The following is a 16,980-nucleotide window of genomic DNA, read 5'->3' as shown; positions in this document are numbered from 1 at the left end:
TTCCAATTCTGTTTCCTGTAGGTTTTTTCAAATTCCAATTCCTCAGTTGAATTGGAATTGATGAGTTTATTCATGAATTGACCCCAACCCTGGTTTGAACGTCAGTAAAGTTATTCAGAAGTGCATATTCTCGAGTTACTGTTGTTTATGAGCCGCTCCCAGACTTTGTTTCTCCTCAGTGTTGGTTGTGTATACAATAAAACCTCTTGGGTATGGCCCAGTGTGCTCCCCCATGCCCTGTCCTCAACAATAATAGCTTTGCCTTCCATTTCCGCTGAGAAGGAACGCTAGTGATGACGTCAGGGGGAGTGGCCAAACAAAGGACAGAAGGGACTCCACAATGGGAGGTTTGTGCTTTTCTTACAGCTAAATACAGTTTGTTTTACCATGTCGTTCGCGTGTTCTCTCCCTTTAACAGAAGTATAGAGGTGTTCCCACTGTATTGAAATCTTGAACAGTACTACAAGTCTAACTTATCCAATGTAAACGTCCCATTCCAAGTCCAGAGGTTTCAGTGTCTAAAGTTTCCTAGCCACACCTCTTCGATAGTGTTAAAGAAGCCCTTGCATTTTCGTCTGTTATTTACGTTGAAAGTTGAAATGAGCGCAACCAATCGCAACTCATTCACGGACCCTCGCCTCATTACAATCCATTCATAGCACAGTTACCAGAAAAGGCGGACAGTGTCAAATTTCCGTTCAACATGCATAATTAGTGGCAACATACTGACGTTCCCTGCCAGTAACACAAACAGTAATGGTAGCCTGTTATCAAAACCTTGCTCATCATACACATATCATAAGCCATTTTTCTGGAACTTCTCCCTGTTAACTTCGACAGACAGTTTCCATGACCAGCTGATCGAGGACAGCCGGTTCCTCAAAGATGACCGAAGACTGGACACGGAGCTGGTGGACAAACTCATCCTGCAGCTCAACAGGATCTACCCGCAGATCCTCACGGACAAGGAGGCCACCAGAGTAAGTCTGATCCTTTATAAACAAAAGTTTTATTTATTTATGTATTTATTTATTACTTCACTGTCTTGGCTGCATCTGCAGTAAGTACCAGTAGTTTCTGCAAAAAGCGCTTGATTGATAGGTCTACTACTTCCAGGACATGAATCTAGTGTGATGTTCAAAAACTATTCTCCACCAACGAAAGGTTTGTTGGGTGTAAGAATATGACAATATTGAATACGTGACGACACAACCCTTTGATACACAGGGCTATGGCAATTTCTAAAATAACATTGTCTTTCTACTGGTGATGGTTTGTTCTGACCTAAGCAGCAGAGTATGTGGATTCAAGCCCCCATGTCAGTGAGCATCTGATCCGATCAGATCTCTGTAGCTGACCTCTGACCTTCCCAGAGGCGGGGCAAGCGGAAGGAGAATTTCCCTTTTTTGGGGATCAATAAAATATATGATCATTATCATCCAGTTCCGAGACTTGGACGTGCCCACCTGTGTTCGGCTGGGCGAGCTCCTGACACACCTGCAGGGGAAAGGCGAGGAAGCCTGCAGGGAGTTTTACCGGGCGCTGCACTTGCATGTAGAAGAGGTGTACTTCAGCTTGCCCACGCGCCTCCGCCTCAGAGGTTAGTCCCCATAGATTTCTCTGTATCATGTGTGACGTCAGTGAGAATACAATGCCTACTAGAATGTGAATTATACATAGTTATGTGTTGTGCGCTCCAGTATATAGTCATTTTTGTTACACACAATAAATAAAAAGTTAACCTATCCTGCCTGCAGATTCCGCAGATCCACTCGCATATCCAGGTGTCTACAAACAGAGATATGTTCTGAATGACAGAGGTAAGACACTAGAATAGAAATTAGATATCTATTGTTGGAAAAAACTGAGACATAATCCTACAATATGATTGCTTGCTTCTATAAAAGGGAAAATTGTGACTGAATATTGTTGAAGTCATTAGGCAACAAGCAATCTTAAATAGTACCATTTTTGAGAATGGAATAGAATGAATTATTGTGTGATGTCCATCAGGTAACAATATTCTTTTAAAACTAATAGCCAGTGTCTTGTAATTAAACATTTATGCTCTTACAGGTCATAAGTGTCTGGTAATTACTGAGCATTGACATACAGAACAGAGAATTAAGGACAGTTTGATTGTTCTGCACTCGCCTTTTTCCAGGTCCTGCCTTCTTTCTGAGCTGTTTCAGTATTGCAGTGGGAATGGCTTTATTGTATTACTACAGTGGTAAGTATCTTTCCATTTATTTATTTTTTATTTTTTACCTAAGTTGACACGTCAGTATGAAAATCAGCATTATACTATACAGTTATATCAACTAACGTGCATGCATAGTGATAAAAGTTTTATTCCACTTCATGCTGTGTATTCACTGTGACTAAGAAGCTGTGTCTGTTGTGTAGAAGCCAAAGTGTCGGGAGGCAGCCGGGCGCTCGGCGTGGCTGCTCTGGGTTTGGGCAGAAAAGCTCGAGAGGTTCTCATATGGTACACTGAAGAAAGCCTCATGAAATAGTGGGTGCCTCCCTCGCCTCCTCTACTCCAGCAGGACTATTCTCATGAATGCTACTTGTACCAAACTACCGCACACTATATCTTTTCAGGAGTTGAATACTAATTTTGTACATAATTGTATATATTATTTTGTTTCGCCGATCTGAAAGGAAAAAGACAAGGCAGTGTCATTTGGCACTGTTCTCTTATTTTCTCATGTTTATTAGATCTAAATAGGTTGAAGGGACAATTACACCTAAGGCAAATATTTAAAAAAAACACATGGATTAAACAGCTTGTTTTCACCACAATCTTGACTGCATTAGTGACATGATGAGACAAATTAAAAGTACTCTGCCATATTGACATTTTATATCTGCAAAAACACTGGCCTTCAATCAGTCAGTACATTTTGCAGCCATACACTAATTTTCCTCTAATGCACAAAAGGAAGAAAAAACAAACAAACATCTGATGTGCTGCATGTACTGGGCTTACAACTTTTGGTAGTGACCATTAGGCCAACCTTATTTTTCTTTTTTTTTCTTTTTAACTTGTTTAGGGTTAGGTCCAGACCAGATTCCATGTATTTTTATAGAGATCACTGTAAGATTTCTTTGGGTGCTGAAGCTTTATGCTTTCTTGTCTGCTCAAGTATCACTGATGCCAAGTTCACTGAAACGGGCCCAAGCAGCCGTCCAAAATTAAATTAGTCAGGTCAGAAACAACACATTGTTACTTTAATCCCAGAAAGGGCTGTCAATGAAAGAGAAGAGGGTCACAAATAGTTACACAAAGTCGTTGGTAGAACGTGACCGCCCTCTCCTGGCCAATAAGAGAAGCGTCCCCCTTTACCACCAAAGGTCGGTTTGCCCTTTTTGTTGATTTCATAACACGCTCCCGTAATTTAAGCTGTTTACATTTGGCCAAAAAGTAAGAGTTCTGTGATGTGAACAGGCAGAAAGAAAACTGAGCAGTGGCCACATGGTAATGTTGTAGACACCGTAGGGTTTGGAGCCGCATGATTGGTCCAACCCATAGACCCGTGTGACGTCCACGACTAGTGTAGTGCATTGTGGGTAAAGTTTGATGAAAACGAAATATAAAAACATCAAATAAACGATAACGTTAAACGGACATAACACGATATTGAATTAAATTCATAGCAGAGGTGTTTTGCAAATGTAAAATTCATAACCCGTGAATATAAAAGTGGAACCGTAGGTGAAAACGACTTGCGTAGTCCGGTGTTTATATATGGGGATCCGTCCATTCAGGAACTGTGTTGTATGAAAGGAGAGAAGGTTAGCACTCCCCTTGACAAGGATGGAATAGGCCCCTGTGGCCTTCAACACACATACGGTTAAGGCATTGCCACCTACTTCGTGGCATCTCTAACCAAATTTTTTTTTTTTTTTTACACTATAACAAGAGGAATATCTGTCTCCAGATCGTATTTTCACGGCTTTTGAGTCGTTTTGAAGTGCTATCCGGAGGCTACCAGGCAGATGAAAAGTAGTTAATTTTTTCTAGTTGGCCTGCAGCATTTAGCCAACTCCTCTCTGATCACAGACCTCAGTCTCACTTATGCTGCTATTAACAAAAGCATGATATGAATTGGTAAATTAAATAATAAAACAATAAATCCTTCTGAGTGGGCAGATGAGGAGCCCTGGTCAGATGCTTAGTCCATGTTAAAAAAAAAAAAAAAAATCTATGCACTAATCACAGAGATCTATGATTTTGTTTAAGGTTTAGACTAAATAAATTTTATACTTCAAGTAGGACACCAAGACACTTTTCAAATCCATACTATGTAGGCCTACGATATTGGCTTTTAAAAAAAACCCATTTGAAAACTACATATGGGGTGGCTATTTCATAGCACTCATACAAATGAAAAGGTGGAAAAAAAAACAAAAAAAAAACAGCTTTTCCAGAAATCGAGGCACACTTGTATGGGGAGGACTGTGTCAGAGTATTATGGCAAAGTGAAGTTAAGTCAAAACAATTGTGCAGAAGTCAAAATAGCCACTGCTGTTAAAACCAACAGGTGTTCACAGGCTGCCTTCAACTTACATTGATTGCTCAGTAAGAGACATAAATTATATGCAACAAGTAAGTTTGGTCGAGCTAGCATGCATAGCAGCCATATTTTCGTGATACAAAATAATAAAAATCCATTAAAATCCTTTTTTTTTTTGTCTGGGATCTACACAAAGGACTCAGTTCTCCTAAAGTAAAGGGAAAATCTTTGGAATTTACGTGAAAGTAAAAAAAATTCAAATTGAGGAAATATTTCGTGTGTAAAAGTAGACATCCTCCATGTTTTAGCTCTATTTGGGTTAAATTGCATTACTGGCAAATACTACATTTTGTATCCTTTATTAATCATTAATGGATCTAATCTGTAGATCAGGGTGTTGAACAATATTTTTATATCAATGTTTTCTAACTGTGCCTTTTTGCCAACTAAACTGGTATTAGTACATTAGTAGTCTACTGCCTACATTTCAAATATAAAGTCTGCCAGTGTTGCAGATTAACCCCAATGAAATAAGGGGCTGAATACCTTTATGGAAATGTATTTTTTAACATGATTATAAAGTTCATTTTATAGATCTCAGACAAAACAAATCAAAATAATTTCAAGTTTTAAGTGTAATGTTGGCCTATAATAAAGGGACTAGTAACCTAGTAAGTAAAGGGAGAGGGAGATTTTGAGCTTTGTTACAGAAATATATTGTATTTCCTCCATGGTATTGAAGGTATTCTTCAGGATTTGTGAAAAGCCTTTTTCTTCAGCCTTTTTCTTGAAAAGATTTATGTAACTTGCATGGCTTCATTGTTTTTCCTGCCACTGTACTTAATTATTAAGTTTGCTTTATCATTCTGGAAGGAAATATTGGAATGTGATAGTTGTTATCTGATGTCTGTGGGTTGATACATACAGTATACAATGAGTTCAAGTGCTAGCAAGACAGTTTGAATGTCATGTTCTGTGTACTTTCTGTCTTGTCACAATGCCTTAGATTCACAAGTGCCATCATTTGTATGACTACACGACTTTTGTCTATGTACAATAAAAAACTTTATGCATGGGCAAGACAATAAAAAAAACAAAAAAAATGTCACAATTTTTGTAATTTTATTTACAAATTTCATGTCAAAATAGCAGTAGTCATTGATACAAGATCAAATAGTAACAGTTGAGCAAAATTTGGTCCTTTAAAAATGTGGAAACAATGCTTAAATGGTAAAAAGTACACAATAGGCTTAGGTCCGCACGGTGTATTACAGGCATGTAACACTATATACATATAGAATCAATTTAAACATTACATACTATGCCTTGCATAGAAAATGAAAACACAGCATACAAGGTCAACTTTATCAATGGTTTGAGGTTTGAAAAGTGTAAACAGTACAGTTGTTACTGACCAATAGAATTGCATTGCTCCCAGAATAAAGCAGTTTTGCCATGTAACAAACCTCATGTGTGGCAGTGGGCAAAGATGGTTCCTGATACAATCCATAAAACTATCATGACAGTAACAGTGTAAGTCACTAGCCAAGGGCCTGTGTGGAGAAAACTACATCTACATGAGTAGTGAATTCAGATGGTGCTTTGGGATTAAGCTGTGGTGATAACATCAAGTTTTTGTTGCAAAGAAGATGTAATAATGATGTCTACCAAAATACAGGAATGGAAGGTTGACAGACACTTGTAATTTCAAACTGCAGCAGGAATAGGAGTTGAGTGTTTTTTTCAGTCAACATGATCACCATGGTCACCATGATGGTGACTGATATACAGTATATTGCTCCTGATATGTAGATTATACAAGTAAAGGCAATAAATTAATTGCATCAGTAATCTGAGCACGGTAATGCTCTCATAAGAGGTAATAAATGCCACATGAAATAAAACCTGACCACCTGTAAGATGTCCATATCTGGTTAGAGAAGTAGGGAACCGCTCTAAAATACAAACGCCAAAGGATTGGTTCGGCACAGAAGAAGTGGATCCGTTCATTTTTTTACACAGCAGAGAATATCATAGCTTGATACTCAGGGAAAGTTGGATCTCTGAAATTTCCTAGCCCCAAATCAGTACTCTGCTAGACGTTTTACATTCTGACCTTTTTGAAAAAGGTCAGAATGTAAAACGTTTCCTAGTCTGCGGGGCCGAGTCATCACAGAATAACAACTGAACCTACATGCTTTTTGAGATATTTAGTCTAGTGAATGAATATGCTGTCCATATACAGAAATATCATGGTGTCCACCTTTAATAAGTTGATCAGCAGGCACGGAGAGTCGTGAGGGAGAGGGGTCAAGCACTTGCAATGGGCCGCTGGACACCAAAGGCTGTGATGAAGACGTTCACAACGACTATGATGAAGACAAGCGCTGTGGCGACGTTCTCCATAATGTTCAGCTTGTAGTGGAAGTTCTCATCGTTTAAGTTCCACTTCACTTTGGAAAAAGAGAAATGGAAAAAAGATGAGTTTAGCTTAGTCACAGGAATATCCTCAGGTCACAACAACTGAGCCAGAAGGGGGCACTACAACGGAGCGTCCAACAGCAGCATTTCTTTCATTTCTAGTAACTCTACTCATTCCTGAGTCATGTGATCTAAATAAACAGCATTTGACAGGCAATGCCCTCAGGTGAATGATTATCTTGGTCATTCATTAGGACATCACATGCCTCACCGGTCTGGGGAGGGAACATATGGGGAACGGTTGTATATGGAGGCGAGTTTTGCATTTTTCACACGTTATCTTAGTGCTGGCACTCCTCCTATGACATAATGCATTCTCCCTCTGGACTTTATAGAGCGTGCTTTTAAATTGGAAACACCTGGAAGCAGAGACAATCAACAAACATTTCTACATTCTGTGGCTCTCGTGCTCTAAACTCTCTCACACAATAGCATTCTCTGTCAGGAAAAGATAAGGATGCTGTCGGGAGGGGGAGGAGCGAGGACTCCACTCTTTAACTTTGTACTGCCGAGGCCCATTACATCCAATTTATCAATCCATACATTATTCATTAATTTATGCTGAGACATTTTGGGAGTGTGGTCCGTAAGTGAATGGATACTGGGATAAGTATGTAAGATATTGTTGGGAGTTGGGACAACTTATTACACAGAGACTTGCGGGGCGCTTATGGTATCTGGCTTGTCAGTTAAACAAGTTTCATTACGTTTTTGTGCAGCGGTGGGCCAAAACAATACATTTTGTATTGTTGAGTATTTCCATTACTGTTCTAGTGTGTCTTTTTATTTAAACATGTGAAAGCTAACAAGTCAGTAAAAAAGGTCACCAGCTAGAAACTAGGACATGAACTCAGCACCGCACTTACCAATGAAGATGAGTAGAATGCCCACCATGATTTGTAGGATGAGGGAGATGCTTATGAGAACGATGAGAGGCACATAGAAGGTGAAGTCTGATCCTTGCTCCAGCACAGCCTTCAGCTGGGAGGCGTTGGCCATCAGCAGAGCCACATCTAGCATGCTTTCTGCTGCGCTCTTCTTATTGGCATAATGGTTCATGTTCAGAGGTCCCTGTTGCCTGTTCCAGCGGCCCCGCAGCGGAAACTGAACACAAACGCTGACATCAATACAACAGAAAGGATGACACATAGCAAAGACCAGAAATGTGATTGACCATGTGCTTAGTAATCAATTTTCTTAAAAATGTTAATGACTTCATTGTCATAGACTATTGCTGTCATTTTATGACTTTCTGTATCATTTTCAAGTATCTTCAGATGTATATACTGCATTTCATTTGTGAACACAACTAAACTTGTCAATTATTAACATGGACACACACTGTAAAACCATCACAGAATATCCAGATCTAGGCAGTGCTTTTGATTTACTAACTAAACTTTGTATTCTGTTGATTTTTTTCAAAATTCTGTTAATATATCTCAAATACAATCCAAAGGGGCCAAGGGAAACTCAAACAGTCAAACCCAAAACATGTCCTTTTCACCACAATAACGCTCACACTGCAATGAGACCTGCATACATCCCATTTTCTGATTGTCCATGGCCTGAAATATCTGCGGTATTAGATATGTTATTGTAACTAGTGGAAGATAGGTAACAAGTAGAAAGTACTCTGATGCTGTGTTCACGTCATATTGGATTTCATGTAAATACAAACTGCCGGCTGGGAAAAAATGTTCACGTCAGCTTCCTAGTGGTAATAATAAGTGGGATACGTGGGAATTTTTTGCGGGCTCCGATATCTCCCACCTGGCACCACGAATTGTGGAAGGGTGTCAAGCAGGGTTAGGGTTAGCAGGGAATCCATTGAAGTCAGCAGTCCAAGATAATCAAAATCTAAATTATCAGGTATATTCACATTAATACAATCAACTCTACTTATGAAACACAACATCAACATCTGCTACAGTTTGTTTATGGTTGGTTTTAAATTCATAATACAAATGCTTGTGGATGTGGGCTTTCAAGTTGAAGCAACAAAATCATAAATAAGGAAGTGTAAACTTTGTTTTATCATTGCAAGGACAGTCCTTATTTATTGAACATATATAATTAATGTGATTATTAGGTCAACTTAAAGGATTTTGGTGTCTGCAAAAGTAAGTGACAGCAGTTCCACCATTTTTGTAGAATGACCCAAGATCGTTTTCTCAGCTACAGTGGTAAGCAAAACATTATGATGTCACAGTGAAGTTGACCTTTGAACTTTTGGATATAAAATGTCATCACTTCATCATTTTATCCTATTAGACATTTGTGTGAAATTTTGTCATAATTAGCGTATGAATTCTTGAGTTATGGCCAAAAACGTCTTTTGTGAGGTCACAGTGACCTTGACCTTTGACCACCAAATTCTAATCAGTTCATCCTGGAGTCCAAGTGGACGTTTGTGCCAGATGTAATGAAATTCCCTCCAGGCGTTCCTGAGATATCGCGTTCATGAGAATGGGACGGACGTGAGGTCACAGTGACCTTGACCTTTGACCACCAAAATCGAATCAGTTCATCCTTGAGTCCAAGTGGACGTTTGTGCCAAATTTTAAGAAATTCCCTCAAGGCGTTCCTGAGATATCGCGTTCACGAGAATGGGACGGACGGACGGACGGACAACCCGAAAACATAATGCCTCCGGCCACGGCTGTCGCCGGCGCAGAGGCATAAAAAGTGTTCAAATGTTGACTCACAACTGCAGTCAGAGTGTTACTGTGTTGAAAGAGCGTGTTTTAATCACTTTCTGGGTTTGACTGTTGGAATTTCCCTTGGCCCACTGGATTGTGTTAGAGAGCAGCGATCCCTGCAAGGGGGCATGTAGCTCTACAGTGAAGTAATTCATGACATTTTGACCCGATTGTACCGATATTGCCCATGTGAGGGATTTATGGAAGTGAAAGTGTTTAGTGGCTAAACCCAAAGAGGAACAGCTAGTATCAAATGTCACAGAACGGAGGTCAAAAAACATTTCCCAAACAACTTCCCTGCTGACCGGGACATACATCCGAAATACAAGGATGTGAGAGGAGCCTCCACCCACACCCTGTTTAACAGAGTGGAAAATATGAGAGAAGATGCAGACGAACATGTTATTAAGAACACTGACAAACTACAGCCTATTAGGTAATGCTTTATTTTTTGGGTCTGCAAATTCTTAATAATTGCCTAGAAAGCAGTTGATATGTAACTGTTAACTTCTTATGACGTTTCCTGGAAAGAACCATGACATTATGTTCTAATTATAGGGAAAACTCAGTTTGTGGTTAGTTTGTGGTTAGTTCAGTTGGTGGAGTTGATAAGTACCTGCCTGGTCATTTCTTTCGGAGTTTCCACGAAAGAACCATGAAATTATGACATAATGAGATCACACACAAAAAATGCCTCTAGTTTCCCAATAAATAGTTTATAATTTTGCAGTTCGTTCCACAAAAATCTTTTAGAAATTAACAGGTTCTTATCAACTCCACCAAACTGACCTCTTCCTCCACTTCCCTATAATTAGTACATAATCTGCTGCAGTTCATCTGCTGAATCATCTTCTGCTGCAAACTAAATTAGAACTTAACAGTTACGTACAACTCCTTTCTAGGAAATGATTAGGTAATTTTGGACCCAGAAAATAAAGTGTTACCACCTATAACATACAAAAGTAAAAGGTGCTTCATGTACTTATAAAAATAAACAATGGAAATGCTCACTGGAGTTAGATACTGAAGTATAATATTATTTTTTCATAAAACAAAATAAGAACTATTCTCCTATTTATATCTGTTGCTTCTTAGTAGACTGCACTGACAACGTCAGTCCTAAAATGTAGTGGTGTGGAAAGGCAAAGAAAGCAGGGATCTCACGTGCCACTAATGACTCTCACTGTTTAATTGAACCGAATAATCTGCCCAAGAAGAGCTCACGTTACACTCTTCCTTCCGTCCTTCTTCTAAAGTTGCAAACATGACATAAGCATGTGCTGAAGGGTTCATTTAAAAACAAAGGGAAAGCATTACAACACAGGAAAGCCAGGGGCCATAAACCCATGCCCTAAACCAAATGTTACCAAGACCCCTCTCTCCCTTTGCACGGCTTTAGTAGAGGACTCAGAGTTTCATCTGGGTGGAGCAGTCTAGCTGTCCAACAATGACACCCTTGTGCCCAGGTTGGCATCATCATCACTGAGGTTCAACTCTGCATGCCTTTTTCTCCACCTCTGAAAACCTGCCAGGCCACAGAGGAAAACGATGCTCCTGTGGTAGGCCGACAGATGAGTGTCTGGGTCACATCTGGCTGGATGTTGTCTATATCCACTCTCATTTCTTGAAGCTATTTCTCCTTTTATTTGATTTAAGTGAAGATTTTCTTTTTCTTGTTGCCATTGGTTGCCTTAGCTAATTTTTCTATTAATTATGTTGCCAACTCCTACTTTAGGTGTGTGCTTGATCCACTTACAGTGCTGCCACATGAATGAAGCTTTATAATTTAAGGTCCTGATTATGTGGTGTTATTAGTAGTGTTATTGTCTCTATAACTGACAAAGAATGGACTTAAGGTTTTTGTTTAACAGTATGCATTATGTACCCACACACTGTACTATGAGTTGGCACACAACACCTTCATATGAAGCTTATTAGTAGATAAAACAAATTACTTATAATGAGTGTGTATGCACCTTTAGTCAGTGAAATGATACTTTCACTCTAACTGCTGCAATTTATAGGTGACCAGTTGATCATGTTGGTTCATATAGGTTTGTTCAAATTGTTCTCCTGTAGTTAGGTGGCACTTGAGGATCAGCAGCGAGTGCAGTGCACTGACCCTGCAAAGCAAGCCACAGCTTTAAAATAAATGATGAGTAGGAACAATAAACATGGAGAACAATCATGAGCAGGTCTTCACTGCATTCTCTTGGGATCTCCCATGGCAACCAAAACAAACCAAAATATTTCTAAAACCAGCAGGGTTGTCTGGAAAATTTGTTAAATATAGGGCCTAGTGGTACCAGGTTGTTATTTTATACATAATTATACTATTAAAACGTAGACGGATATAATTACGTAGACATATTTTAAATATATTTTTTACATTTGCAGTCAGTTCACAGAAATCAAACCTCATAATATCGGAGATCAGATGGTGATTAGAATACACAAATACAAGTAGTAGTAGTAGTGGTAATAATGCAGCATATAAAGGGCAATACCACCATTTCTGACACATGCAGGTCCTATAATTCTTGCCTTGATAGGGGTTAATACCATATACGTTTTTTCATTAGACATTTGGTATGGATATAATCCTGATTAACTATGCTTTGTATATTAACTCTTAACAAGACAAAAATTGTGCACGATCTGCATGTAAAAAATGTATCCTTTGGGGAATTTGATATAGAAAGGGACTTGTAGAGTTCTCTGTGGAGATGTAAACAGAGTTTAGATCGGAACACGGAGTTTTCCTGATTCGTGGAGAGGTTGTTTACTTAACAAGGGGCATTTCCCGGATGAATAACATCAGGCGAGACAAGTTTAATACTCCCTTCCAATTTCACTTGAGAAGCTGTTGTGACGTAAAATATGACAAAACAAAAGTTGACCTAGGTAGTTATCCTCAATGATATTTGTTTATCCTATAATTAAAAACTAGGTTGTCTGCGCTGTAAATGACCTCTTCCCTATTCACAGCTTTCATCAAATGAAAACTAAAGCAATGTGAGACAGTGTGTGTGTGTGTGTGTGTGTGTATGTGTGCATCTTTACAGCAGTACTTATGACAATGCTTGCGACACCATTATAATGCTTATTAGCCTTGTTGTGTGTGCCGTCATAAATACACTACATCATAGACAATGTCCTAAAACACCAATAGATGACCTATTATCAGGGGGTAGCAGCCTCTTTTCCCACAGTGCCAATACACCCTTGCACTAATCCACCACTATTAGCTTTGCAGGCAAAGGGATTTCTCATTGAAAACGGGAGGCGGTTTAGCACAACAGATGAAGTTTTGACCCACTTGATAATATCCATTCGGCCAATCCATATTCGTGGTTTAGGCCATTCGCCGAGTTGTTAGACCCATATCTGACCACTGCATTCCTTCACAAAGCCATAGTTGCACATTGCACATGGTCTTACGTCCTGTCTGTCATTAAGTGCAACCGGACCCTCTGAAACCCGCTATGTATATAGCAGCAGAGGGACGGAGGCAAACTAGCACAGCACAAACCAAGTTACTTTGTAACTTAGTGAAACATTCAAATAGCCTTGAAATGTAGGGTAGAAAATGGCTCTGGGGTAGACAATAAGGGGCTTACAACCCAAAGCTCAGCTGTATCCGCTATTACATCCAATGAATTCAGCACTCAATAGGCTAAAGCTACTGATCACACTTGTTCGGTTGCGTTGTCTTCTGCCCGGCACCATCAAAGAGAAGAAGGGTGCCTGGTAGAGAGATGGATCAATAGCCGATAGCCATCGATTTCTTCCGTAACCAACTAATTTGCAACACTTTGACCGGGGTATCATTCCATGGGAATTCGCCTTGAGTTGAGCCTGACCAGGATGTCGGTGGTTTTGCTATCAAGATACTAGAAGGGACAGGGGGTCTATGCTGCCCTATGTAACGGACTCGATGCAGTCTTACCTCTGTCTCACCGTTTCTGTCAGCATCACCGTTCATTTCCAAGTTTTCAGACGCCATGTTCGTTTGTTATGTTAATTAAGGCGCGGTAGGTCCGAGTAAGTAGGCCGAGTATTGTGTGGGCCACAAGAAAGTCGGTGGTCCGGCGGGCACCAAGGCTGCTGTGACGAGAAGAGAGAAGAGAGACTGAGTACCGCGCCTGACACACGGGGGCGTTTGTCCTCAGGCTGCTGTGGACGGTGTTGGTCAAAAGAGAAGCATGAACAAGCTACTAATGACGACACTGTTTAGGGGATTTTCAAACACTCCGGATAACAGAGACATAAATCCTCCTTTAGGTGAAGCAAGCATGACTTTTGTTTTTACTGCAGACTGACTGACTCTTTGCCTTTCATAGACTGATTACTGCCATCCTGCGTATGCGTGCGGTATCGCATGATGCCGACACTCAACCCTTTGGAATAAGAAAACCTCATAAAAGATTTAGAAGGATACACACAGTATCACGGCAAAATTAAATATTGTGATGATACCACATGAGATGAAAAAAACAAAAACAAAAAAACACATTGAGTACTATTAGGTCACTAAACTGAGTACCACAAAAACACTATAAGTCCATAAAGGAATATTAAAGGGGCTTAAAAATAAAATCAGATTCAACTTTAATTCCCGTGGGAAAATCAGGTTGTTGCAGCAGGAAAACCTAATAGGATTCAGAAAAAATGTCAAGCAATCGAATAACATATAAAGAAATGATAATAATAATACAATGAAGCAATAAATAGACAATAGAAGAATAGTAAACAATTGTGGGCCTATGTAATATAAAAGTACAGATGTTAGTAGCAGTCACGATTGCTTACTCAAATATGAAACACTATAAGAAATATATTCTCTTTTCATTCTGTCATATCCTCTCAACAGCAGTGCAAAAAATCTGAAAAGGGCATCACTCCCCAAAACTGTTTAGGGGCTTAAACTGCTTCTATTAGATATTTTCTGGGGAATATTTGATATAATTATGAATTTCAACCCTAATCAATAGGTCAAAGAAACAATCCTTACTCTACCACAGAAAACCAAAAAGTGGGATTGGAGTTATATATTTTTTTTTTAACGGATTAGCAGAGCTTTATACTCAACAAGGACTCATTTATTAGGAAGAAACTTTCAAGGTTCCCAATTACATTGCCATATAAAACAATTGCACCACGACACCAGAAGATTTATTTTTGACTGGAATCCAGAAAAAGAAATCTTATATGTTGGTAACTGTATAAAAGGGTGGAAAAAATAACAAAAAGCTTGTTTTTCTTCCACAAATCATATCCTTTGAGATTGTATGACTTTGTAACCAAAACTGAGAAACAGCAGATTAATCAGTGAAAGGTCTTATCTATTGTGTCCAAGTTTTTGACTTACAATGAAATGAGAGCAATGAATAAGAGCACCAGCCATCATTTACATTGTTTTACATTGTAAAAAAGGCCCTCTAAGGCTTGATCCCACCCACCCACTGATGCCATTCCTTTCCACTATGCCACTAGTGATGTGCTGGGTTTGTCCCTCAAGGTTGACCCTATAAAATGCAAAATTGCACCTTTAGGGTGCTCTTTGTTGAAATGTTGGAAAATACAATAATATGCCTAATCCTCATCTGTGGCATTAAGTGAAAATTGCAGCATACTTGACTGTACTGTATGTCTCTTTAGCACAGGGAAATTTAGATGAGAATAGACTAAAACAGGTGAGAGAATGAGAACAGAATCGCCTCACCTCCACAGTTCTACTGGTCTTTGTGTTTGCCTCAATTATAAGTTGGCTTGTGCTAAATAGTAGAAGCTTATTCTTTCAAAAATAAATACTTATATACCAATATATACCAATATTGGAGGTGACTGATAGTCCCAACGTTGCAAAACAGTACAACTGTTGGTTTGTGTTGGTGCTGTGTTTGGGAAATATGAAAACCTCAAAAACCTAATACCTCTAAATCATAGTAATTAGTTACCAAACCTTAGGCCACTTTCTTTTTTTCCCCAAGGATTATTTTATTGGCATTTTTTGCCTTTATTAGAGAGATGAAAGTGAAAAGAGACAGGAAAGATTAGGAGAGAGGGATGACATGCAACACAGGTCCTGGGTCCGATTCAAACCCAGGACGCCTCATTAGGCCACTTTATATTGAGAGCAATGGATTATAATGACTATATTTTGAGATACTCTCATTAACACATTCAAACAAGGCATATTGATATTTCATCAATTTTGGCATCACTATTCTTAAACCCTACATATATTTCATCATGCTGAGAGTTCTTGTTCTTGCTTGAATTGGCACCTACAGAGAAACATACTTTGCATAGGATGAACTGCATTTTCAGTCTTGTTAGTGTACTAATGGAAGGTCTAAGAGGCAAAACTTCATTTTGAACTGCTCTAAGGGCCTATATTCAGGGATGTAATGGAGGGTAAACAGACCTAATCTCATTTTACGCTGCTTTTAATTTGTGGGATAGGGTTTATCCACCTTCTTAGGATGATATAAATCTTTATGAGGTAAACTTCTAAAATACCTCATAGGTATTTCTGGTTTGAGCTACATAAAGATAGGATCTTTTTAAAGAAAAAGCATAACGAAAAATTACTGGAGGTCACAGTTTATCCACCTTTATTTAGTTTTGATAGATAGATAGATAGATAGATAGATAGATAGATAGATAGATTGATTGATTGATTGATTGATTGATAAGTCTTTATTGATGTGTCACTCCTCAACACAGGCTGTGCGAGGTAAAGTGCATACCAGGCCACAAAACCATCTACAACACAATACACAAAACCAGCAGAATACTGCGTCACTGAAATGATTGAGGACCATATATTATAAGTATAGACTTAACCCATTCGTTTATTTTATCTGTACTTGGATGCATCATGGTAGGGGGCCCAGTATCACCTCTTGTCAAGGGACCCATAATTCCTAGCAGCGCCCCTGTTGGTAGGTACAGTCAGGCATTTGCGTGCCTCTCCCATTGGAAGCTTGCCGCGTCACGATAAGGGCGGACAAGTGGTGTGGTCCACAACAGCCTGTGTCAGGGAGGCTGAGGGTGCCGCCTAAAAACGTGCCTAGTTATTGGATACGTGTTGTTGCTAGGGGCGTGGGGCTGTGCCGTGAAATATACCAGGTTTCCAAACCTTATCAAGAAGTGAAATTTCAGGAAGACAACAGTCGTTTCGCCCGGACGGAGAGATGCGCTGAGAACTGCCTATTCCAACCTGGGGGGAACTGTGCCGCAGTGAGCATAATCTGATAAGAGCTTCTAAG

General features: G+C 39.3%; 2 protein-coding genes and 1 non-coding gene across 6 annotated transcripts; 2 read left to right on the top strand and 1 right to left on the bottom strand.

The window, feature by feature from the left end:
- Positions 1 to 303: 303 nt before the first annotated feature.
- On the top strand, positions 304 to 5,595 carry card19 (caspase recruitment domain family, member 19). 2 transcript variants are annotated; one of them, XM_071925915.2, is made up of 6 exons: positions 304 to 347; positions 841 to 980; positions 1,444 to 1,600; positions 1,758 to 1,820; positions 2,165 to 2,230; positions 2,410 to 5,595. In XM_071925915.2, exons 1-6 carry the CDS (start codon positions 341 to 343, stop codon positions 2,514 to 2,516), a joined length of 540 nt encoding a protein of 179 aa, XP_071782016.1. In that variant the 5' UTR covers positions 304 to 340; the 3' UTR covers positions 2,517 to 5,595. The 2 variants fall into 2 exon arrangements, with proteins under 2 accessions (XP_071782016.1, XP_071782015.1); XM_071925914.2 differs by having other exon boundaries at positions 2,407 to 5,595.
- Positions 3,777 to 3,904, top strand: LOC139932247 (U6atac minor spliceosomal RNA). Its single transcript, XR_011785542.1, has one exon. It is a non-coding gene; the product is annotated as a U6atac minor spliceosomal RNA (small nuclear RNA).
- A 67-nt stretch (positions 5,596 to 5,662) lies between the features above and the next one.
- ninj1 (ninjurin 1) lies at positions 5,663 to 13,841 on the bottom strand. Of its 3 annotated transcripts, XM_071925921.2 has the most exons (4): positions 13,653 to 13,841; positions 7,868 to 8,105; positions 6,809 to 6,973; positions 5,663 to 6,583 (listed from the first exon to the last, which is right to left on the bottom strand). In XM_071925921.2, exons 1-3 carry the CDS (start codon positions 13,707 to 13,709, stop codon positions 6,831 to 6,833), a joined length of 438 nt encoding a protein of 145 aa, XP_071782022.2. In that variant the 5' UTR covers positions 13,710 to 13,841; the 3' UTR covers positions 5,663 to 6,583; positions 6,809 to 6,830. The 3 variants fall into 3 exon arrangements, with proteins under 3 accessions (XP_071782022.2, XP_071782021.2, XP_071782024.2); XM_071925920.2 differs by having other exon boundaries at positions 5,663 to 6,973; XM_071925923.2 differs by having other exon boundaries at positions 5,663 to 6,973; positions 13,664 to 13,790.
- Between the last annotated feature and the right edge of the window lie 3,139 nt (positions 13,842 to 16,980).

This window comes from Centroberyx gerrardi, chromosome 5 (assembly GCF_048128805.1).
Source record: "Centroberyx gerrardi isolate f3 chromosome 5, fCenGer3.hap1.cur.20231027, whole genome shotgun sequence".
Classification (NCBI taxonomy): domain Eukaryota; kingdom Metazoa; phylum Chordata; class Actinopteri; order Beryciformes; family Berycidae; genus Centroberyx; species Centroberyx gerrardi.
Note: the sequence above shows the minus strand (reverse complement) of the source record. Positions and strands in the feature narration are given on the sequence as shown.